Source organism: Heloderma suspectum, chromosome 17 (genome assembly GCF_057233095.1).
Source record: "Heloderma suspectum isolate Gila_16-S chromosome 17, 16-S_ref, whole genome shotgun sequence".
In the NCBI taxonomy this organism is placed as follows: Eukaryota; Metazoa; Chordata; class Lepidosauria; order Squamata; family Helodermatidae; genus Heloderma; species Heloderma suspectum.
The window spans coordinates 2,690,451-2,715,578 of record NC_139474.1 but is presented as its reverse complement, the minus strand read 5'-3'; the positions used below and the strand labels follow the sequence as shown (position 1 = coordinate 2,715,578).

Here is a 25,128-nt window from a genome sequence, read left to right as displayed (position 1 = left end):
CACTAGCATGACATAGCATATCAGAGCGAGCGAGGGAGCCAGGCGTTGCTCACTGTCCCGCCCAGCACAGTTTCAGTTGACAGAAGGGTGGGACATCTGCACAGTCCAGATGGGATCTTGTGCTGCTTTGTTCAGCACCAAAAACGTCTCCTGTAGGTATTGGAACGGTAGACTTGAAAGATCTTGGCATCCATTAACTCTCTGGCGTTTCCCCAATCTAGTGATCCATTATATTTACATATTGCTTATACAACAGTAAAGCTGACTTTTAAAAAGGATTCTGGATGTCCTCCCCCCCCCCCCGTTGAAATCAACCCTTTGCTGTATTTAACTGCTGTGGGGGGTTTGTGTGTGTTTCTGAGATGACTGAAGGTTGCTGGAATGCTTCCTTTCTCTTAATCTGCCGCACTCCTCAGCCATTATTTAAAATGCTATAGGCATAATCGAGATGCACCTTAAATTTAGGGCCTAAATCATTTTGGTGGGGGAGAAGTCAACACATTTTTAACTCTCCAATGGAAATAAATGGGGCTTACAAGTTCTCAACCCTGACTGGATCATGTCCAAAACAAATAAGCAGGGGGAGCGTGGGGGGAGGAAAAACTATATCACAACCTTCCCAATCTGGTGCCATCCAGATATTTTGGACTACAACTCCCAGCATTCCTGACCATTGGCCATGCTGACTGAGACTGATGGGAGTTGAAGTCTAAAACATCTGGAAAGCACCAGATAGGGTGAGGCTGCCATATGGATTCATTCCTTAATAATAATTTTTAAGATGAGTCATTATTGATAGAATTAAGGTACAATAGCATATAATGCTGTCCCCCCGAAAAAAGAATTACAGTGCTAAAATAAATGAATAAATAAAAGCACTGCCACCTTGAGATCCATTTTTCTCGGTAGAAAGGCAGGGTACAAACAAACTAACTGTAATTACAGTACTCAGTTTTTTATTTCAATAATTCTGCTCCCGACACGGTACACAGGGTCTGTGCCATAGCAGGTGGAAAAGGAGAATAAGGGAAACATCTAGCAACTAAGGGATGGAGACAGAGTGGGATATAGTGGGTCAGAGTCAGGGGAGAAATGGGTGGAGCTAGTACAGAGCCCAGGAATTCTGGGCAGATCTAACAGAATCTGGATTTTACTGGCTTTTCAGACCCCAGTACTACAGGCTTTTCTACCATAGGCATGTATTGTGCACCCATCATTCCCTATTCCTGGTTGTTTATAGGTTCTTTAGAGGATGTCATACCCTCCAGTTTCACTTCTGTGTCTAATCAGCACTTTCGGTGAGTTTTTTTAGAGCAAGAAAAATGCGACATTTCATTGTGGAAGTGAAAGAAAGCACAATGTCCTCTTCTGTATTTGCACTATTCTGCTATACCACAGTGCCACCTAGAGGTTATGCCGGGGAAAAGCAGGAAAAGAAATGCTCTTGATGTTGTAGTGCTTGGGTCTCAGTTCTGCAACGAAACTGAAAGTAGATAGAGTGGGTAATAGGCTCGTGTAGAAAAGCTCTAGTTGTCAGGCCAAATGTAATTCTGGTTTATTACCAGCCTTATCCATAATATAACAAAGTGTTCCATAGCACCTTGAAGACGAACCGATTTATTATGGCACAAGCTTTCATGATACAGGAAAGCTCTTGCCATAATAAATGTGTTAGTCTTTAAGGTACTACGGGACTCTTGGTTGTTTTTGCTTCCACAGACTAACACAGCTGCTCTGTTGGAAGTTTTTATCCGTAATGTAAAACTTCTAAACACATTCAACAAAGCAGTCCTGAACTTTTGATGTGACTGGGATGAATCTCGTCTTCTTTCTTTGAACTCACTTTGTTCAACTAAAAGGTGTTTTTCACAACCTGTTCCACCAGGTAAGAGATTTAAAAAGATTTATTTCTAGAAACCTGGTTCCCATTTTTATCATATGTTAATAGCAGGGGAGCCATTCAGAGGCAGTCTGCAAATCAGCATTCATTCTGGAGTGGCATCCTCACCTAAAAGTGTAAAGAAAACAACACATTATTAAGGGAAAAAACAGCAGAGACTCTTCATGCAAGATGTTCCAAAGTACTTCATTACATGCATTGTTTAGCCTGTGGGCAGGGACTGCCTTGTTTTGCTGACTATGACTGGGTTCGCACAACACGCTAACCCACACTCAGTGGTTGAGTGTGGGTTGCTGCTGAACCGTGGGTGGTTGTTGTACTGTGGGTTATTGTGCTGTCTGAACATGGCGTGTTTTTTGCAGGGTGACTTGTTAACCATGCAGTGTGGCTTATTTTTCTTGGACAAGCTACCTTGAGAACCCATGGTTTGTTGTCGGGTGGTTCAGGGTGGTTAACAAACCACTGTGCAGAAAATGCACTGTGTTGGGACAGCCCAAGAACCCATGGTTCAGCGACAACCCATGGTTCAACAACAACTCACACTCAACCACTGAATGTGGATTAGTGTTTTGTTTGGACCCAGCCTATACGTAAGCCCCTCTGTGAGCCTTTTTGGCTGAGAAGCAGGGTAACAATACTTTAAATAAACAAACAAATAAATAATACATTGGTTATTTATTTATTTATTTATTTAAAATATTTCTAGGCTGCCTTTCAAGGCAGGAGCCCTCCCAGGGCAGTTTACAACATTAACATCTCATATAATAAAAACTGATACAGTAATAAAACAGCAAAACTTCAAAAACAATAAACACCTGCAGTGAAACATCTGGCCTAGTCCATACTAAAAACCTACAACACAACTGCTGCTACAAACCAGATCAGTCCTGCAAAACTTTACTCTGGGAGAGGCCAAAGCAAATAAGTAAGTCTTCAGGACCTTTCTAAAAGCCTGCACTGATGGGGCCTGACTGACCTCCAATGGCGATGAAAAGTCTGTGTGTGAAATCAGTTTGTTAATTTTTGTAATTGCAAATGTTACGCACACAATTTTAAAACCTGTTTTCAAACGGATCCATCAAAGCATGCAGTCCTGTTAAAGCGAGGGGTGTCGGAGAAATCTGCAATGGATTCAACTGAATTTGGATTTCTACGAACCCAGCCTGTGCAGTCTCCAGGGGACTGGCTTTTCCCGAGTCGCGTGGATTCCGTGGACTTGTGAACAGGGTTTTTACTTTTGGGGGAGGATTTGGGGGTTTTTTTACTGGGGGGGGGATTTGCACAAGTGTACATTTGCAAATGAACTAAATTCTCATAGAAAAACCTGATTCTGTCAGTGAGTGGATGACAGAATGAAAGGTGGCTGACAATAAAAAAATCTGTACATCTCTAGTTAAAACAACAGTAGCTTTAACACTAGTTCTAAAAGGCAGACTCAAGAGGATCCAGAGGGAACTTGGCACAAAATTTCACCTTAAACCAGCCTTTCCCAACCCAGCAACCCCTAGATGTGTTGGACTACAACTTCCAGCAGCCCCACCCAGCATGGCCGATGGTTGAGGAAGGCTCCCTCAAACAAAACACGACAAAACACAAAGCTAAGGAGGTGGAGGGTGGGAAGAAAGCACAGTTTTGCCCTTGCTTTTCCGGCAAAAGGCTCGAAACGAAAACCCAGTTTTCTTCTCTCTCTCTCTGTCTCTCTTTTTCTTAGCCCCCCACGATGCCTCTCGCTTGTGTGAAGGGTTTGTCTGAGTGAGAGGCAGTTCCGCATTCCTGGCAGCAGAGAAGGGGGGACGTGCAATGGCATTCTGGTGGCACGCTAGGAATTCTTGCTGATCGGGTCACCAAGCACAGGTGGATTTTAACAAGAAGGCACCAGATGAGTAGTTTGGAGAAGTCCGTGTTCCTGCAGGTCACGTACATACTTGCCAACGTTGAAAATAAAGGAAGGAACATTTTGCTGAAAGTGGCTTTGCTGAAAGCTCATTTGAAGGTGTGGGGGGGGAATGAGAATCCACACCCTCCCACACAATCTGATCTCTCATTCCAGGTGTCCCTCCCTTTTTTTGCCTTGAGCTGGCAGTTAGGGGACAGGCAGGGATCACCCATTCTTAGGAATTTTGCCCAAACACCACCTCACTAAAGGATGTTGATCTCCCTGACCTGGCCCATGATTTGTGAAACTGGTGGGGAAAGTGGGAGGTTGTATATGAACATTTACAGCAGGGGAAGGAAATCTTTTTCCTATGGTGACACACGGAAAAAAAGCAGTCAGGGGCCAGAGTCAATGGCTGGCAGAATCAAGACCTTGTAATCACTTTAACCACCAGCTTCCCCTCACCCCTGCGGCTGCTTCTTGCCTCAAACAGAGACCCCCTTGGGACCTCCCTTTCCTTCCCGCCTGGCATTTGGAGGCATTTTAATCCTGGCATTTCTTTCCCCTTCACCACTAGGAATTCCCTCCTGCCTAGCATTTTAAGAAAGGGATTCAGGGGCTGAGAGCCATGCGGTTCCAATTAAGCCTTTCATAGGACCTTACCAACAGCCTCCTGTGGGGGCTGCTCCATGCTTCAATCTGAGCATTCTTGCCTCCTTTTACCTCCTTCCTGGAGGAAGCAGCTTCTTCCCTCCTTCCTCTTCTAACTGCCTCCATGGTGGCCCTGGGGCCTGACCTATTCGCCCCATTTGTCCATGAGCTGGCTTCCAGATGGGGTTCAGCAGTGGCTCCCAAACATTGTCAAGGGTAGGCATGGTTGGGCAACTGCCAAGGACCCAGACCCCAAAAGGGGCCCACAAGAGCCCCTCGGACTTGCTCCACCTCCTCAACACTGCAACCAACATTCATCTGCCTGTCATTTTGGCCCAGACAATGGTGGTGGTGAGAAGGAGGAGGAGCAGATGCCACGGCCTGCTTGTGCCCTGGATCTCTGCCTGTCAAGCAGGCTAGTGGTGGCAACGATGAGAAAGAGGAGGAAGAGCAAGAGCAGCTGGTGACCATGGCAGTGATCAGGTCGACTCCCTGAAGGAGGAGGCTCATTGACGGTGTCTTGCCCAAGGACTCTCCAAAACCTGGAGCAGGCACTGACCTGCGTCTTCTACAGTTCAGCTCAAAGAGTGCCACCATCCCCAGTTCTAGGACTTTACAGTGCACAGTGGAGGACTCTGATGAGGATGAGGTTCAGCCTGCTTCCTCAAGAAGAGAACCATTGGTACCTTATTTGGGCCCCTTCTGCTAGAGGACACAACCCTGCCATCATCCTCGGACTGAGAGGATGTCTCCTGTAGTACCTTCATCTGCCAGCCTTGAAGAAGTCAAAGGCTGAAAAATCAGGTGAGGACCCATTAACAGTCTAGCCAGTTCCTCCAGGGAGGTGGAGCCAACCACACAACAGGCCTTGTCAACCTATATAAGGCTTAAGTTGGCTTTGGTTCTTTGCTGAGACAACATCTTCCCATAACAATGCTACCTTCATAGAAAACACTAGGGGCTGTCCAAGGGAGCTTTTGATTTGACTTTGTCTACCCTGCCTTGACTTTAGCTGCTTGATATAACTTCACCCAGCCTGCCTTCACTTGACTTCATTGGACATTAGGGGCTTCTGTAAGCCTTGAGTGCATATCGAACAAGACAAAAAGCCTTGATTTGATTCGTTCTCCTGCAGCCCAACTAGTGTCCCACCCCTTCTGGCCTCCGTTCCATGTTTATCAATGGAAACCGAGGAGAAGCCATAGAGTTGTAAAAAGGAAAACTCATTCCAGACAGAATCCTGCTTAATTTGTGGTGGGGTGTGACCAATCTGGAGAGTTCAGAGCAGGTCTGTAGCAACTGCAGAGCCCAGAGTGGGCTGATGCCAGAGGGTGGATGAAATTTGGCTGCAGGCTGGATCCTGCCTGTGAGCCATAGCTTCCCCATCTATCATTTACAGCCATTTAGATTCGCAGTGTTTAAAGTGTAAGATCTGGCTACTGGAAAAAATAAGAGCTATTGAAGATCACCAGAGAAATTGCACCCACCCCAACCAATATTTTAATAAATTGAAAAGTGGTGGGTTATAGGACTGCCGTTTCTGGTAAATGAATGTGGAATACAGAACTGTGATCTTGTGTATGTGATATATCACTGGAGTGGGATTTGAATCCAGGTCTCTGAAGTTCATCCCCATGGTCATAGTCCACGGAACCACAGATGGATCGGATATTTTCCTCATGCAAGCAACCTTGTGTGGAGAAATTCAATATGCACCTGGAGAACTTGTTTCATGTGCGCAAGCAGCGCTTAGCAAATTGCTCCCCTGGTTATTTTGAACTGAGTAATTGCTTAGGAAAGTCCTCGCTCAGCCATGTGGCACAAAGCACATGAGGTTCATATCTGCCACCTCCACCCTTCTGGATCACAGGCCAAAATGTGATCTTGCGCGCTGTTTAGCAGTTGGTTTTGCGTATGCTCATGCCCCAGTCAGGGCTGCAAGGCGCGGTCTTTCCAGGTTCACATGCAGGCCTCTCCTGACAGAGTCCCTCGAAAAGTCACAAAGCCTACGAGGGGCTGGGCAGGTATCATTAACACCCTCATCAGAAGGGGAAAGTAAGACAAAGCCCAGTTACAGCCTGTTCTGTTAATCTATCAACAGACCTTCTGACCTTTCTGGTGGCAACAGTGGTGCAGATCAAAGGGAGTTATGCATTTAAAGGGTGGGACTTGGTTGTACTGGGATTAAGTTCCTAACATGCTGATTGTGGAACAGATCAAGGGTGCAGCTATTTGTGGTGGCAGGCAACTGGGGAGACATCTGGCCCGCTAATTGCAGCTAATTGGGGTGGGGACACGCTCAGTTCAGTGGCTGTTCTGTGGCCTGGTTCCTGACGGAGGACGTGGTAGAGCTGCCACTTTTTCTGAGCCTTTAAAACTTGCTCTTTCAAAAGGCGGGAATCCAGCAGGTACAGCACTCCACATCACTTTTTACTTTCCATGGAGCTGTTATTGAAACCATAAGCAGCCTCGTCAGGAAAAAAAGGAGACAAACCTGGAACGCTTTGGAGGCAGTCGCTGCTGCTTGTTTTTAGCAAGGTCCTTTTTTCAGTTGGCCAGAGACAGACACCAGGAAGAAGATTTAGCATGCACCAAGACAAATGTGCCAGCCTTCACTAGGTTCCCTGGCAGCGCACACCCGGTTACCGGTAGCTCCACCAGCTCTGGATACGGCCTAGCAAGCCTAGGACCACAAGTTCCACGTTGCCCAGCAACCAGCACTAAGGACAGCATCCCGCCAGATGACATGAGCATCACTGTCGTGTGGGCCCCACGCAAAGACCGTGAAGCAAAAAAAGAAAGAAAACCTTGACACTCGTGTGCATACACACACAGATGCAGGAAGCCCAAACTTAACTCAAAACAGGACTTTCCTTGTTCTGCAGCCAGCTGCATTGAGTCCATCCATTTTGTGGGGAACAAGGACGGCATTTACTCGTCATGACTGGCATGCAAATACCACGTGCTACAAGGGTTCATTGACTCTCATCTTAACAGGAATACACATTTGAACACACACAGCAACCTGCCTACCTTAAATGCATGTGGAGGGGTCTTTTGCGAGGTACAGGCTTTCCAACCTATAATTATTTATTTTATTTTGTAAATCATCACCGTCATCACCACCATTTATTTATTTCCCATTTCCCCCCCCCAAAACAGAAGCCCCAAGTGTCAAACAAAATCATCATACAGAATACAGTAGCATCCAACCCAAAGATATCAAAAGCCAACAATGTAAACATTTGACAGTCAAAATACTACAACAGGCCTATAAATAAACTTTCAACTCGGAGCTTAAATATCAAATCAGTTAATAAATACAAAATTCATGAATATATTAAACAAGGGGATAATAAAAAAATTAACAGAAATATATACCTTTTAACAAAAAATATACCTTTCTACCCTATTCCAGTAGTCCAGTAGTGTGGTTTGGCTGTACCATTAAAAGAGACAAATCCCCCTGGAACTAGCAGGAAAAAAACTAGGCACAGCAAATGAATACTATAATTGTACATGTACAATGCTTCAAAAGCAGCAACTCCAAGGTACAGTGTGTGCCAGTCATGGCAGGGAACTAAAGACTGTATATCTCGTGGTGATGGAAGCAAGCTGCAGGACAGGAGGTTGAAGAATTGTATTATCTTTTCAGAAAAACAAGTGATTACATATATTAAAGATGGCAGAATTGGGGCCAGGCCTCCCCACAACTCCGAGTGCCGGAAAACTTCAGTTATAGAGATTTTTTACTCGAGGCTGTTAATCGGCTGTATCTCCTTTCAGTTTTGTCGCAGAATTGAGATCCGAGCACTATACGAAGAGTGTTTCCTCCTTTTCCATTACATAACCTCTAGGTGGCACTGTGGTATAGCAGAATAGTGCAAATACACAAGTGGAAACAATGTTTTCTTTCACTTTCAGAAATAATGCCCCATTTTCCCTGCTCTAAAATAACCATTGAAAGTGCTGTTTACAAACAGAAGTGAAACTGGAGGGTCATGATGTTGTCTAAAGAATTGTGAGTATGGAACTGAACGCTGACAAAACTGAGATACTTTTGGTGGGAGACAAAGGGAGGTTGGGGGAGGTTGACCTGGTGTTCAGTGGGGTGCGGCTGTCCCTGGAGGTCCGCACCCTGGGGGACATTTTAGACTCCCAGCTGTCCATGGAGGCTTAGGTGTCGGCCGTGAGCCGGGCGGCGCTGTACCAACTCCATCTGATATGGTGGCTGAACCCCTGCCTCCCTAACCATCTGCTCCCCTCAGTAGTTCATGCCCTGGTCTCCTCTTGCCTAGACTACTGTAATGCGCTCTATGTGGGGTTACCCTTGAAGACGGTTTGGAAGTTGCAGTTGGTGCAGAACAGGCCACCCGCCTGGTTAAAGGCAGCCATTGGCGAGATCACATCACTCCAGTGCTGAAGGAGTTGCATAGGTTATCCATTGTTTTCCAGGCCCAGTTCAGGGTGTTGGTATTGACCTTTAAAACCCTAAATGGTTCTGGCCCATGTTACCTTAAGGAGCACCTCCAGCAACACCAGGGATGCTGTTGAACGAGATCGGCCTCGGATGGCCTTCTGTCTGTCCCATCAGCCAGGACAGCTAGGCTGGTAAGAATTAGGGAGAGGGCTTTTTCTGTGGTGGCCCCAAGGGATGTTGGAGAAATCCTCCACGGACCCCAATGAGGCTGGATTCTATTGAATCCGGCCCCCCCGAAGTCCGTGGAGGATCGAATTTCCTACCTCCACCTCCTCGCGAAGTCCTCATCGGCCAGATCCTACCTGCCGCCGGCTCTGAAGCCCCAGTGATACGGCCGCCATTGCAGTATCGCTGGCTGGACTGATGTAATGCGGACGCAAATGGCGTCCGCTATGCTATTTGCATCCCTGCTCTTTGATGTGATAGGCTACGGTAAATCTTTACGTAGCCTATTGCATGAAAAAACAGGGACGCAAATGGCGTATTTGCGTCCCTGTTCCTTCGCGTGATAGGCTACGTAAAGATTTACATAGCCTATCACGTTAAAGAGCGGGGACGCAAATGGCATCTGCTATGCCAGATGCCATTTGCGTCCGCATTACGTCAGTCCAGCCAGTGACATGGCAATGGCGGCCATATTGCTGGAGCTTCGGAGCCAGCCAGTGGCTCGGCTGAATCACCGCGGAGTGGAGCCGGCCAGCCAGGATTCCGGGGGGGAGGGATGGATCATCTCCCCCCCGCCAGCGGATGCCACAAAACAAAACAGGGTATTTCGTACACCCCTAGTGGCCCCCACTCTGTGGAATTCCCTCCCTCGTGACCTCGGTCATGCCCCCTCTTTGATGAGCTTCTGCTGGGCTTTGAAGACCTGGCTGTCCAGGCGGGCATTTGGGGTGGGTTTTTTGCTGGGGTTTTTTTTAAAGCAATGTTGTTTTGTTCAGTTGATTCGCTGTATTTTGTGTTCTTATTTGTATCGTACACCGCCTAAAGTGGCCAGATAGCTGGCTAGATGGGCAGCTAATAAATCTAAGAAATAAGTCCGCACCATTGGTATATAGGGAACACTATTTGCCTCTCAGACAACAGAATGATCACTGGCAGTTCATAATATTTTGCACAAAAGAAACCCAATCTTTCCTGCCCCTTCTTCGTCTTCTTCAAAAAAGTTGCATTCCCACAGATTATAAGCTTTGTGGGTTTTATGGATCACAGCCTCTCCCAGAAATCAAACATTAAAATGTAAAAGCTGCTTGCTGAATGGAATGTGCAGGGGTGTGGAGTGACTCAGGTGGACCCCTCGTCGGGAAGGAAGAAAAGCGCCTGCCCCCAGATGCCTGCCAACGCTGCGCACATTTAGCTAGAGCAGAGCGTATAAACCTAAATGTTGCTAAACGACGCAACCAGGAGGGGGGCGGCCGAACACTCGACACGTTTAGGAACATTTGTTCTGCCGCTGCAGGTGTCCAGCAAAGCCTGTTTCAGAGAACAGTAATGTTTTTTTTTTTTAAATGGGAAGAGAAATATCAAAAGGAATTGTTTTTCTCTCCCCCTCCCGCAAACTCCTATGGGAGATAGCAAGACCCAAACTTTGAAGCATCCAGGCTTGCCAAAGCAGACCCTGGTGGCACAGAAAGAAAGAAAGAAAGAAAGAAAGAAAGAAAGAAAGAAAGAAAGAGTGTGGATGGGAAAGCAGAGCCTGAACACAGAACCATGAAGCCGGGAGGGTCTAAAAGACCACCACATCTAAGCCCCAGTCTCCAAATGCAGGGTCCTCCCGCCCAGCAATGCCCGCTCCCCCCAGATCGATCTATGCCACTAGTTTGAGGTCTAGCAAACTACAGAACAAGGCCTAGACCAAGAGCCAAGCCAAAACGTGCAGTGGCCACTGATAACAGCGCCTATGTGTCCTCTGCCAGGTCTACCGGAATCTAAGCACGCCCTGGGACTGGGCCAAGACTTTTGCTGCCTGAGGTGGAACAGCAAATGGTGCCCTCACAACAGTCGGGACACAAGCTTCCCAAGGCCGGTGAAGTTATATTGGCATCTGCGGCCAGTGCCGCAGCCAGATTTTTGAGGTTTTCCTTCTCGCCCCACCGTTGGCCGGGCCAGAACGAGAGGCAGAGAACAAGCAGGTTGCGATGGGGAAGAGAAGGAGCACGGCCAGGGGGCTCTGCTGGGGTGTGGGCCCTTGACCATGCCCACCCTTAATGCTGACACTGCCTGTGGCGGAAAATCCCACAATGGCCTCTTGCCCTCCTTGGCAGGAATATACAATAATACAAAAATGGATCGGGGCCAAACAGCTCTTCAAGCAGAGGAGCCTCCCCCAACCTGGTGCCCTCCTAATGATGGGACTGCTGCTCTCATCATCCCTCAGCCAGCATGGCCAATGTCCTCGAGATGTGTTGGATTGCAGCTCCCATCGTGATGGGAGTTGTAGTCTAACACACCTGGAGGACACCAGGTTGGGGAAAACTGAGACAGAGGATGCCTCCAAAAAGAGGGCTGTCTTCCGTGAAGTAGGACACATGGCCACTTTCAGAGGAGGCATCGTTGGCTTTTGCTCTTGTCGGCTGGTAGCCGTCTTGGTTGTTTATGGCACACCTATTTATCCTTAGAGCCTGTTCTGGTCCGGGTGCTTTTATCTGTAATGAAAACCAACGGCACCTTTTGTTTATTAAATGGCAAATCAGTCTCTCAAAATGCCAGCTGCACTGAAGCTTTGGCGATACGCAGGTGGATTTATATTCAACAGATGCACCCATTTCATAGAATCATAGAATAGTACAAGGCCATCGAGTCCAACCCCCTGCTCAGTTTCAAAGCCCTATGATTTAGGCTGGAGTCCTAAACAGACCTACTAGGGAGTAAGTCCCATTTTGCTCATGGAGACTTCCTTCTGAGTAAACATGCTGTTTCACATCCTTGCTACCTGAGAATTTTAACTGGAGATGTTGGGCACTGAACCTGTGGCCATGTGCTTGCAAAATCCACATTCTGCCACTGAGCCACAGACCCTCGGCCCTCCCATGCTTTTGAACAAGAGATCACACATGCTCCTACACGTGTGATGTCACCTTCACACCTTGTACTTACAGGAGTCTGATAAAAGTCCCCCTCAGACTGCCTGAAAAAGCAGGGTCCAGAACAGGACGTTCTCGGGAGTACTTAATTTTATTTTAGCCATTTGCAGAGCTGTTGTCATGTTAGTCTGCCGCAGGAAAAACACACACACCCCAATGGTCTTGTGGCACTTTAAATATGAACGCATTTATTCTGGCAGGCGCTTTCGTGGACAACAGTCCACTTCATCAAATACATGGAGTGTTACGGAGAGTTTGAGCTTTCGACTGAGAGGAGCATCCAAGTTCAGACTAATCCTTGAAACTTACTGGTTGACATTCACACATCCGGGCACACGTCCCTGTGGCCTGACTGAGTTCGCAGCATTGTTGCGGGTTTGGAATGGCGGAGGAGGCCATGAATGCCACCCACAGCTCCCTGGAGGAAGGGTGGGAAAAGAAGTGCAATGACTTCAGGGATCCCAAGCACATACAGTCTTTCAGGCATCCTTACAACAGCCTCACTAGTTAAAGTCAGCTTTAATATCCCTGCAAAATGCCCTGCCAGTACCACAGCTCCGGAGGTTCCGATATTCATGAAGTTTTAAAAAGGAGGGTGTCATGAGGGTGGGGGGGAGGAAGGAGGAGAAGTTTGCATGAAGGCACAGCTCCCTCACAGCCGGGGGGTGGGCGGTGGGCGGCGCGGCGCAGCACGGGGCTGAGAGGCATAGAAACATGCGCAGTTCCACCCCAGTGAGTGCTGGACGGTCCCAGGGTGTTCCCTCCGTTGCTAGGTCTCAACGGTTTGCAGAAGCGCTGTGGGTCATTACATGTGCGCTCAGGTTGATCTGAACAAGTCCGGGTGGTTGTTTTTCTCCTAAAGAGGTCTGCAAACACAGCAGGAGATAATGCACAAATAGCTGGCGCAAGCAACCCCACACGAACGAGAATTGGCCACGTGGGTGGGGGAATTAAAAATGTAACATTGGCTAAAGCAGGGGTGGGCAGAAGGTAGCCGGATCTAGATTGGGGACGCTGCTCGGGGCCGGGGTCGACAGTAGGCCTGTTTGGGCACCTGCCAAGGGCCCACACCTGCCCAGGGGCCACCTGGACGTGCTCCTCCTCTTCAACATTGCAACTTGCTTTTTCGCCTGCTCTTCTCTCTGGCCCAAATAACGGTAGCGGAGAGGAGGAGCAGCAGCAGCGGATACCACAGCCTGCTTGTGCAACACTTTTTCTTCAGGGTCTCTAAAGGGACTCGAAGCAAAGGCTTTGTACAGGGGCAATTTACATATATTTTAATATCTTAATTAAAACAATAATGCACATGTAATAGTTTTACATGCATAACCATACCGTTATCACCAAAACAATGAAACAGCGAACAGCCCTCCCAAAGCTCTGTCCTTTTTTTCAGCTTGAGTTTGCAGCAAAAATATAAATAAAACTTCTCTCTGAAGCTCGATGTTTTTCTGCTGGCAGAAGAAGGAAAACAGTCTCTGTTCTGTTCGCTCGAGCTCTGCAGCAATCTTCTCAATATGGCTCAGGATCCAGCAACACAGGAACAACTTAAACAGCCCTTTATACAATATAAAGGAACATAAACAAACAAGGAGCTCATAGTGCTTGGAAGGGGAAAAAAAGACACTTTAAAAAATTTTCAAAAGGAAATCTCCCCTACTAACTGTCTTAAGGTTCAGGGTCTTACAGGGAGGAGAAAACAAGCTTCTTCTGCATTGCAGTTCTGGTAACTGCCTAAAATGGTGCCCACCCCTTCACTCACACCTTTATTGAGCATGTGCAGAATATTCCCTCAGAATTCTTAAAAGAAAAATATACCACTTGCTCACTGGTTCTCTCTGCCTGTCAAGCAAGCAAGCGGGAGCCATAATGAGGAACAGGAAGAGGAGCAGCGAGAGCAGCTGGGGACAATGGTGGTGAGAATGTGGACACACTACGGGAGGCAGGCCATTGAGGATGTGTAAACCAAGAGCCCTCAAAAACCTGGATGATTCTACCGGTAGATCTCTGATTTGCAGTAGATCCCCAAGGGTTTCTGACTCCCAATTGTCTCACAGTAGCAACAATTAAAATGCTTTCCCCTCCCCAAATTAGGTTGCTGAAAAAGTACACTGGGGGGGGGAGCCAGGAGTGGATCTTCATATGAAAAGACTAGTGAATTAGGTTCTGGTGCTGATCAGAAGTTGCTGAGCTGAGCATGTGCTCAGAGGCTCCCAGGTCCGAAATTCTTAGCGCATGTCTGCCTGCGTCATGCGCCACTATTCTGCCCCTGACTCCAGCGGGTGGATCTCAAGCTCCAGTTAAAACAAACAAAGTAGATGATGCAAAGGAGTCCACCCAGCCCTGAGATAAAGACATGCTCACACTGCGAGTCAATCCCTTATCGCTCTGCTTCATTCTAGTAAAAAGAGATGCGCCAGAACGGAAACCTGGACTCCTTGGCTTTTAATGCCAGCTGCGTGGAGGGCTGGAATCTGCCCTCCACAGGGCACAGTTCTGCAGCGAGTTCTCTTGCACCAGCCCCATCGCAGTCAGTGGGAGCTCCGCAACAGCACCATGCCTTTGCTCAGCTCCTGTTCATTTCAGTGGGGTAGCGCAGGAGAATTCCCTGCAGAATTGTGACCCATGGAGGACAGATCTCCCCCCTCCCCCTTTGGCCCCTGTTGCAGGTGCAGAAAAAAGTAACGGGGCCACAACCGCAGTGGCTATGTCTCCTGTGCAGAGGGCCAAGGAGCTGCTGTTTGTCTCTTTTTCGTGGGCTGGAAGACAGTAGACAGCAACGCCAATTCTTATCTACTCCAGCTGGCACTCTCTTGGCCCCCACTGACAGCTTTGGGGCAATGGCTAAGAATGTTCAGCCTGCTTTTCCATTGGCACTGAGCACAGGACACACTGTGCTCTCCCATCCGATCATACTCTGGTGAGGCTTCCTGCTTAGTGGGGACAGATTTCCAGACAGGACTGAGGTGAATCACAGCATCTCTCTTGTTTGGTTTCCCTCCATCCCTTATCCGTTGCCTTCCCCGCTGTCAAAGTTTGGATTGTAAGTTCCTTGGGGCAGGGATCAGTTTCAGTTACGAAACTCTGTGTACCCTTGACCGGGCTGTATCAGTTAAGAAAAGAATAATGAATGTATTAAGTCGTAGGAGGAAGTAAAGCACTACTCTCCCTCGAAATTCTGGGGTGTATACATGACTTGTTAGACGCTGCATCAAGAGTGAGCAAATAGTGCCACCTTCCGAGCTGGCCGGCTTATGACAGGTTGCCTGCTCCTCTCAGTCTTTTAGCAATGAGGCTGAGTTATAGGAGAATTTTTAAGCTCAAGTTTTTCTTTAAGTTCCTTATTTTTATGCTGCTTGCTTCAAATGGCAGGATTTTGTATTTGCTACTCTTTCGGTTGTATCTATATTTTATTGTGCACTTGCATGTTACTATCGGTTTATGCTGAAGTTACAAACAGCATCAAAAAGGGTTTTACATACCCAAACAGTATAAAGTATTTCAATAAGGATGTTTTAGTCAACCCTTTTGTCTGTTTTGGAATTTATTGCCCAGCCTAAAGCCTTTTGGCAAAGGTTTGGTGTTGCATACATAGATCTCTGGATCTGGGCGTTGCATTAGCCTGGTGTCACAGCTTGAATGCTCGTCTCAGACCAGGGGTGGGCAACTTGTGCTCTCCAAATGTTTTGGCCTACAACCCCCATCAGCCCTAGCCAGCATAGCTAATGCTGAGGGATCATGGAAGTTGTAGGCCAAAACGTGTGCGATGGGGAGGCACAAGTTACCTACCCATCTTGGGTGGAAGAGACATGGAGATTCAAGTTCCCCAGGTCAGCTGTAAGTTCAGTGGATGATTTTGGGACCCTCTCTCTCTCTTTCTCTCTCTGCCTAGCCTACCTCACAGAGTTCTTGTGAGAGTACAATAGGATGGGGAAAGATAATAAACCCAACACTGACCATGGGAAGGGGAATAAAGCAGAACATGCTTTTTAAAAATCAAAGTAATAAAATCTGTAATCCATTGCTCTCACTGATGCTACAGGACAGCATTTCTAACGCTTAAGTGTTATTTTTATTACAAAATCCCCACCCATAAAAAAAAACTCAGCAGAGTTTACTTGCTTTTACTGATTTTAACTTACAAGCCACTTTGTGGATGAGGAAAGGACATAAAATTTAATTGAACAGAGATAATGCAGCAAGAACCACACCTCCCCAAACTTATCCTGCTCCTGCCCCTAGCAAGTGACCTGTACATCTCTGCGACCCCTCCTGAAACCACTGGCCCATGGAGCTCCCTTGGGTTCCTCCAGGGCTCAGCCTGCAAGGCCCACTCTCCAGAGGAACCCCTTCTCCATAACCCCTCCAAGCGCAGCAAGGCAAAATGTGTGGGGGCATGTGATGACGTCAATGGCCGTGGCCATGCCCAGTGGCATCATCTGGCTTGTGGAGGGCCCAGGGGGGGCTTGGGGGGCCTTTTACCAGCTTCAGCTGGTTCGCCAGCTACGGCCTCTCCTGGACAGGGACAGCTGGGCCACAGTGGTAAAGGCATTAGTGACCTCAAGACTGGATTACTGCAGTGCACTCTATGTGGGGCTGCCCTTGAGGCTGGTCCGGAAGCTGGAGCTGGTGCAGGATGCAGCAGCTCGGCTGTGGTCAGGAGCTGCCCCTTTTCAGCGTGCAACTCCTTTGCTGAGGGAAATGCACTGACTATTTGCTACTGGGCCAGGCTGAAGGTATTAGTACCAGCTAATGCCCTAAACAATTTGGGACCAGGATACCTGAGAGAGCGCTGCCTTCTTTATCAACCTGCCCAATCACTGAGGCCATCGGAGGGCCTGCTCCTGGTGGTTCCATGTGGACCTATGGTCCGGCTGGAGTCCACCGGGAAGAGAGCCTTCAGTGTTGTGGCCCCCTTCCTGTGGAATTCCATGCCTTTGGAGGTCAGGCAGACACCAACGTTGTGTTGCTTTCGGCGCCTCCTGAAGACATTTTGAGAGGCTTCCCCTGAGTGACCAGCAGCTGTTTATTATGTTCAGAATCTGTTCTTTAAAAATGTTCTAATTACAGGGGTTTTATTCTTTTATCTTGTTGCTCGCCGCTCTGAAATCTTTGATGTGGAGCGGTATATAAATATTGTCAATAAATAAATAAATAATTCAACCCCCACCAAAAACTGGTTGCCCAGCCCTGCAACCCCTAACTCGGGAGATTGTGGCCACCAGGTTCCTCCAGACTGCTGGCTTGATGGTAGCAAGTGCCTCTGCCTAACCACAAAAACACCCCCCCACACACACACACAGCAATCTTTTCGTGGGGAATAGCAGGTGGGGAGCATTCCTGGGAGAAGGGGACTTGCAGCTGGAAGAGCCCCCCACCCCTACTGCTTCAGAAGAGACAGCAGCTTCCTGGCAGCAAAGAGGCCCCGAGAGGGAGGAGCAGCAGAAAAAGGCAAGTGGAAGAGAGGGAGGGCGATCTGCCCCCACTGAGTGGTTTGCAAGGGTGTTTATAGCCAGTATTGAGAACCCCAAGCTTTCACGATCAGTGCCCCCACCCCAAGGAAAAATTATCCAAGCTGCACAAGTTACACCAACAGTATTTTATTAGATCAAATGATCACCCGTTTCTCTGACAGACTTACGAGGCAGCAGAGATGCCGTCCAGCACTGGGGCAAGTGGTCACGTTTTCGTTGAAGCAATGGGGGAAGCACACCTGTCCCAGGCGAACTACTCTGTTGCAAAAGCAAGATGGGGGCGATGGATCGGGCAGATGGGTGGCGGGGAAGGGGAGGTTAACAAGCAGTATGGAAGGGGCAATAGAATTGGATTGGTGGGGGGGTGGGGCGGAAGGACAGGCAGGAGCAAGGAGCTAGAAACCCACTCCCCAAGTGACTAGTTGCCTTGGCCAGAGAGTGGGGAGGAAAGGGGGCGCAATGAACAGCAGGCTAAAAGGGACCAGAGGGATTTCCCCACCCGTTGGCCTAGCTCAGCCTTCCTCCGCCTGGTGCCGCCCAGATGTGGCTGGCCAGGAATGCTGGGGGCCACATTCCAATGCATCTGGAGTGTATCAGGTGGCTTCACCCTGCCTGTGTGTGGACCTTTCAGAAAACCCATGTGACCTTTCAGAGCAGGGTGGGTGTGTGCGTGCGTGCCTGGGGTGTGTGTGTCAGCTTCTTGAATACTCCCCATAAAAAGAATTTCCTACACACAGAAGATAATTGCGTCAGAGAGAAAGAACCTCGCCTAAACTTCTCATCATGCTAATTTCCGCTAACGTGGTGGGGTTCTCTTCCCTCTTAGAATGACCGAATGGTCCCTCATACATCTCCCCTACACCCAGTCTGAAGTGGTATAGCCTCAGCACAGGCTGGGCACCTCAGTGAGAACTAGAGCACACATGCTACGGCTGTAGCAGCTGAGCATCAGGCAGAAATTCTGTCCTGCAGCTACTCAAGTTATCCGTGAACGGGACACAAATGGCAGATTATGAGGACTAGGGCTGCCAAGTGCATACTCTGACAGAGCTCCTATGCTTTACAGGGTGCACAGAGGGAGAACTCTGCTGGGTACACCTTCTGCCATCATGGTTGTGTGATAGAAAAAGCTGCCACTGGCAAAATTCTCTCATCTGACTGCAGCCTTCTCAGTCCAGCTCTGGCTGTGAAATAGTGACAGCCAGAAGCTTGATCTTAAAAAGCATCTGAGTTTTTAAAAGAATCTGATGCACACACCACATTCTGAGTACGAAAAGCCACGTTCCAACAGCTGCCTGGCAGAAAACTGGCATTTTTGCTCAGAACTAATAAAAATAATAGCCACTGACCATTAAAAAGGCATCAAAGGAAAGCCTACGGAACTGGCGAGAGCTCCAGAAGATGGTGGTTCACTAGATTGACGGTTACATTTATTAAAGAGAAAGGCTGCAGGGGGTATTCTTACAAATCAACTGCGAAAAGGTTGCCAAAGATCAGGGCGTAAGCTTCTAAGCCCCAAATATCTTGAGCGCACTTGTTAACTGGAGAGGGGATGGGGCTCCTACCCGCAAAAAAAGGAACTCCTGCTCTGCATGAATGGCAGACATGCCGTTTGCTTATTCTTCAGTTCAGGCATGTCCCCATCTCCCTCTCCTCCGTTTCCCACCAAATAAGAAGCGGTGAGGACACTGAACGCAACAGGGCCTCTTTCCACCGGCCCCTCCTTCCTTAGCTGCCGAGGGACACAGGTGCGCTGTGCCTGGGGGGCAGACCATCACTAGTCCACCAGGACAAGCATGGACCTTCATTGCTTGACTCTGCTCTCCTGGTCAAACTAGGAGACGCTGGGCAGGACAGGGGACAGCTCTGATCGCCCCTCCCGGCTCGAATGCCGGGGCAACGGAAGACACATTCCCACCGTTCCCAAGAGGCTGAACCACTGCAAGTAGCCCAAGGTGAGTTAAAGAGCAGCTGAGCGAGCTGGGGAGTTTGTGACGAGAGGTATTGGGGAGTGGAAAGAGAGGGGGATATAGGCACAGGGGAGAGAATACATCTTGAGGTCTATCTGCCCAGGAGGGCAGTAGCACGGTGGCCCAGAAGGGTCAGGAGGTTTGCTCATGAAGTCTGGGCACCCTGCTGGCCTCCACTTAAGAATGCAAACAGATGTCCCCCCCAAGCCCCGAGATCCCAAGTTCCAAGGGAACCACGCCACCAAAGGGGCCTTGGCTGGCTGGCACAGTTGGGTCACGAGCACCCCACGCTGGGCCCTGGCGTGGAGGAGGAGAAAGCACTGCAGCATGCACGGCCGACGCCACGCAGCCCGCGAGCCCTGCCCGTGCCACTCAAGGCTTCAACTTCAGCCATGGGTAGACGATGGCCAGGATCGACAGGATGGAAGATGTCAAGCCACAGAGCCCCACAAACCCCGAGCTGGTCTGGTACAGCCCCAGCTTGTCCAAGGGGATGAAAATGTCGCAGGCGTTTTTCGCCACGTCCAGAAGCAGAGGAGGGTTGTCCCGCAGCACGTGCCCCAGGAGGCGGAGCTGCAGCGTCAGCCGGAGCGCCAGCTGCTGCAGCCGGCCGCCTTCCTCTGGCACAGAACCGCCGCCTCCACCGCCGCTTTTGTGGCACTTCCCGTTCCCCTCATGCTCCATCAGCAGCCGGATTTCGTAGGCGTCCCGGCTCAGGTTCATGATCAGTGCGAAGAGGTAATACCTGAAACACGCGAAGGGAAAGAAGAACCCGTGACTCCTGTGGAGGAGTGATGTATCAACGGCTACGAGGTGTGACAGCAAAATGGAGCCTCCGTGAACAGAGGCAGTACGCTGATGCCAAGGATGAACAGCAGGGAGTGTCGCCTTCAGGCCCTCTTATGAAGCCCCTGGAACAGAGCATTGGACTACCTGGGCCCCCTCTGGTCTCACCTAAAAAGGGAGTTCTTACTTCTGGGGTGGGAAAACCGGAGCTGGTACGGGCTCCATACTTCTCTCCACATGGAGAAAGGGACTTGGCTTTGCCTGCCTCTCATGCTCCAAAAAGGGAGGAGTGCAGCGGGCTGAGCTGCAGCCTCAAGGAACCATCCTTGAGGCTGCGGCACAGTTGCTCCCGCCCCTCTCCCCTCTTGGAGGGGGCGGGGCCTGACCTGTGGCCTTGTGGGCTGGATGGGGCAGCTGCACAGGTCGGATTCAGCCTCTGGGCCGGAGGTTCCCCATCCCTGAGCTAGACGTTCCATCGCTGACCCTGCCCACCGCCAACGACAGGCAGTCGCATTGGAAACCTGTTTCTGTATACGATGTGCCTGGTGTCCTGGGCGCTGGATTGGCAACTGCTGTCACCCAGCAACACATAGCCGCCCCTTGCCATGTTTTTGCCAAGCAGAGTGGCGAAGGAAGACAAGGCTGGTTGGAGCAGGAGGGAGGGGAGGATTCCATCTACCTGAACGACCGCTGGCTCCATTTTTCCTGGTCCATGTGTGGGACGAGGCCCGACTTCCCTGCCCACAGGATATTGTCACAGGCAAAGTACATGGCCCTGTTCAGGTGGCTCACGGTGATGCAGAAACGAAGGACCGTGTCCGACAGGTGGATGGCCCGCTTGGCTGCCTCCAGAGCATCTGCAGAGTTCCCCAGCCGGAATACTGGAAGTGGAGCCCAGCAACGTTAATAAACACAGCCTACTTTGGCCTTGCTACTGTAGCTCTCCCAAAGAGACGTCCTGAACTACCACCAGCCCTGCCATCCGTCTACTGTATTTTTTCCTCTTCCCTCCCCCTCCCCGTTTCCTTAGGTGTCGTGTCTTTTTAGGTTGTAAGTCTGTGGGCACAGACTGTCTTTTTCGGCTTGAGGAGCAAGATAAAAATATTTTAAATAAATTAATTAATTACTGACTGCCTGTCTGGATATATCCGGTAGTATCCAATGGTAGTCCTACATAGAGTAGACCCATTAAAATGAATGGGACTTCAATGACTCATGACTAAATCTCTTCAGTGGCTATATGTAACCTCCCAAATCAAAAGAGGTATGGTGCTGGGGAGCAACCGTGCAAGAGGGCCAGTGCCTTTGGGCTTTGCTTCTGGACTTCTTGGAGGCATCTGGCTACCCACTGTGGGAAACAGGATGCTCAAGTCAGTGGCCCTTCAATCTGGTGGAGCAGGGCTGCTTTTCTGTTATTATAAAACATTTTGCAAATTTAAGAGGCAAAACAGGTGCAAGAACAATTTAGCATTAAGAAACAGAGCCTGCGTTTCTTAAACGCCAAGACCACCGTAACTCCCCACCGCCTGCAAGTCAAGTCCTTGGGCACTCACACTTGCGCCCCAAACTCATGTGCGCCTCCAGCTGCTTGATCCGAGCAAGGAAATCGGGGCTGGCCCCATTCTTCTGCAGTGTGTAGCCTAGGAGAGTGCAGGCATACTGGGCGGCCCTAGGGATAAAAGGAGAGGGGGGATGACAACACAAGCAAGAGGTTAACCAGCTGGAGAAGATACGCAGGACTGCACTGAATAGGCTGGACACCACTCACCCCAACATCTGGCACCACAAGGCAAAAAAACCTAAAGCCAAAAGGAGAAGAGAGGCAGAACTGCATACTCCAAGAGTGCAATCATATGCATGTTTGGACAGAAAAGGCCCTACAACTCTCAGCATGCCCCAGCCAGCTCTGGGTGTAAAAAACAGCATTTATGACAGGGATGGGGAACCTCTCTCAGGCCAAATTCAGTTTCAGAGAAGCTCTTGGGGGCCGTGTTTTGGTGGGAAAAGAACCTTTTAGAATGAGGGGGAAAGCTGTGCAAAAGCTGGGAAGCCACCAACCAATTGGTTGGTTGGCGGAAAGGGAAAGGGGCATGGTCATCTGAGGACTCCTGGAGGGCCAGATTTGGCCCACGGTCCTGAGTTCCCATCTCCGGGTTTATGGGGAAAATATATTTGGGAGATTTTAAAATTAAATGGAAACAGGGAAGTCAGTGTGTGTTTTAATCCCTCTTGGTCATTTTGATTGTAGAAATGATAGAATCATCATTTGAGATTTTGCATGATGTGGGCATATGTTTTCATAGTGAAATAGTGTGTGTTTAAACAGCTATATTGCCTCTAATGAAGAGCAATTTCCTAAGAATGCAGGAGGAAGAACAAACATTTACTGGGGTGTTTTACAAATAAATCAAACCTATAGCACACCTTGGGGTTCACCTCTTAATTGTTAGTAGTTCTAGACAACAAGAGTCTTGACTGACACAGGTAAGATGCAACATGAGAATAAGCTTTGTAATGTTGCTGCATACAGGCAGGTTCACACATAACCTCTACCCGCTTAAAGCCAGTTTTGCACGTTTGAAAGTGTGTGTGTGGGGGGAGAAGAGTGGATCATTAGGCAATTCCCGGACATACAACCAAACCACGCCACATTAGTTATCAGTTGTGGGAAGGAAGGGTTACGGTTCTAAGTAGGGTGGGCTAGCCCACTGGGTATTTCTTCAAAAGGGGCACAGCTAAGGTGATCAGAGTTGCAAGGGTTGAGGATTTAAGCTAATGTTTCCCAGTATATTACAACAGAGGTGCATTTTTCCTGAATTAAAATTAGGAAGGTGCTTCACTTTGCACTCAAGGTCTCTTCGGAGGATAAACATAACCTGCCCCAGAGGCGGCCACCTCCTGCGTTCAAGCTATGCCTCCTTATTGGACGGGACACGCAAGCATTTTCCTCCCCCTGGGGTGGGTATGCCTGCTGCCTCTCTGGACTGGGGTAACAGAAGGCAGCAATATCACCTAATGCAGATACGGAATAGATTTCCCACTCCCAAGCAGAGCTGACTAGGAAGTGTTAAAGCTGGAGCAGTGACTCACAAAGAGATGATGTGGGCAGTCTCTTCTGTGGGTTTGAGTGGCTTGGAAAAGCCTTCCATCATTCAAAGTTATTTCATACAACGCACTAGAACGTTCTCTTGTAGTACACCATTTGGGAATGTTTGTTTTAAGCTGTGACATAGCAAAGTTACCAGACAGAAATGAGCACTGGACAGCCTGAATCTGCCTTAGAGGGAGTCTGTCCATCGGTCAAGCTCAGCCTTCCTCAACCTGGTGCTCTCCAGATGTCCTGGGCGACAACTCCCATAATTCCCAGCCAGCATGGCCATGGGAAGGTTGGTCCAGCTCAGTGCAGTGGTCCGCATGTGAAGCATGATCTCGGGACCACTGAGTTATAGCCGCCTCTAGAAAGAGCCAGCAAAAACTCATATGTAGAACGAAACCAGGAATTTCTTATCAGCATCTTGATGTTGTGGCTTCCAAGAGAAGCTGTCCCAACTTATCTGGAAGGATCCGGTTGCACCAGCTTGCATTAAAGAAAGCATTGGAAGTAAACACCCTTACTTGCTTAAACCTGAAGGACCACTTGCCTAGCCAAATGGAAAGGTCTCCCAACATAACTGACATATTCTCAAGCCTCGGCAAGGATCCAGGAAGAAAATAAGGGAGCTCTGTTGTAGCGTTGGGCAGCTACTGTGAACGCCTCTTGTTGTGTCCTTGATGTTTAGGCTTTGCGCGCGAGTGATATTTTTGTGGACCTCCAGGGAAATCTTAGGGTATGCCATCATAAGATGCAAGAAGAATGGAGAACTGATGTCATCATCATCAGTTTCTGCCATTGCTACATTAAAAAGAGAAGCAAAAACATATCGTGCATCAGTTCTGCCTGATGTCACCTCAGCACGCGTGACTCCCAAATGTTACGGGACTCCAACACAGTGGTCCGACTGGGTCTAAGGCGGCTTCACAGGCAGCTGGCGGGCCACCGTGTGAACGAGACGGACCCCGGGCCTGAGCCAGCATCAGGGCTCTTCTGATTCTCTTATTTTATTTATTTAGGGCGCAATCCCATGCAAGTTTCGACAGAAAACAGCCCTACAACTCCCAGCATTCCCCAGCTGGCTGGATGGGGAACGCCGGGAGCGGTAGGGCCTTTTTCCCGTCCAAACGTGCATAGGATTGCGCCCTTATTCATTTACTGACTACATTTCCACGCCGCCGCCCAAGAGCCAAAGCTCTCCAGGCGGCTCACAGGAGTTACGACTTGCTGCCAAGGCGGGACTTCCGCGCCCCGCGGCAGTAACAGAGCCGCAAAACCGCAGAGCTGGAAGGGGCCTCCGAGGCCATCTAGCCCACCCCACCCCGCCTGCCAGGCCCCGCGCAGGGCTCCCCGCCCCGCCCCGGCTTCCACCCGCAGGGGGAGCGCCCCGCCCCGCCGCAGACCTGAAGAGCCGCTCCTTGGCCTGGCTTTGGGCGCTGAACTGCACCCAGGCATCCATGGCGCCGGCGAGCCTGCCCCGGCCCAGGGCCCTCTCTGGCCGCCCTTCCCTCCACGGGCCTGCTGGCGCGGCCGGCCCGGCCCGGCCCGGCCCGCCGCCTCCGCCTCCTGCCGGCGCTCTGCGAGGGCGGCCCGACCCCTCGGCCGCCGCGCCAGGGAACCCGCCGCCACTTCCGGGGCCGGTACAGAAGCGCACGAGGGACAACCCCGGCCAGAACGTTTCGCGAAGGCGCGGGGCGTCCGCGGCCTCTTTTTTCCGCCCGCCCCCGCGAGGCCGCGCCGATTGGCTCGCTCCGGCGCAGCGGGGCCGGCCGCCCTCGCCTGAGCGGGTGGCGATTGGGCGAAGCCCGCCCGCCCCT

The 25,128-nt window shown here is 49.7% G+C and overlaps 1 protein-coding gene across 1 annotated transcript; it reads right to left on the bottom strand.

The window, feature by feature from the left end:
* Positions 1-17,571: 17,571 nt before the first annotated feature.
* Positions 17,572-25,078, bottom strand: PEX11B (peroxisomal biogenesis factor 11 beta). Its single transcript, XM_084823987.1, has 4 exons — positions 24,715-25,078; positions 21,774-21,889; positions 20,900-21,101; positions 17,572-20,179 (listed from the first exon to the last, which is right to left on the bottom strand). The coding sequence occupies exons 1-4, from the start codon at positions 24,768-24,770 to the stop codon at positions 19,807-19,809; spliced, it is 747 nt and encodes a 248-aa protein (XP_084680113.1). The 5' UTR covers positions 24,771-25,078; the 3' UTR covers positions 17,572-19,806.
* Positions 25,079-25,128: the final 50 nt, after the last annotated feature.

What these genes read in the sequence shown, in the direction of transcription:
- PEX11B (XM_084823987.1), bottom strand. Translation starts at nt 24,770, where the DNA reads ATGGATGCCTGGGTGCAGTTCAGCGCCCAAAGCCAGGCCAAGGAGCGG. An exon ending in GCCAAGGAGCGGCTCTTCAG is followed by an intron (nt 21,890 to 24,714) that starts GTCTGCGGCGGG and finishes TTTTATCCCTAG; the next exon opens with GGCCGCCCAGTATGCCTGCA. An exon ending in TGGAGCCAGCGGTCGTTCAG is followed by an intron (nt 20,180 to 20,899) that starts GTAGATGGAATC and finishes CGCGTGTTTCAG; the next exon opens with GTATTACCTCTTCGCACTGA.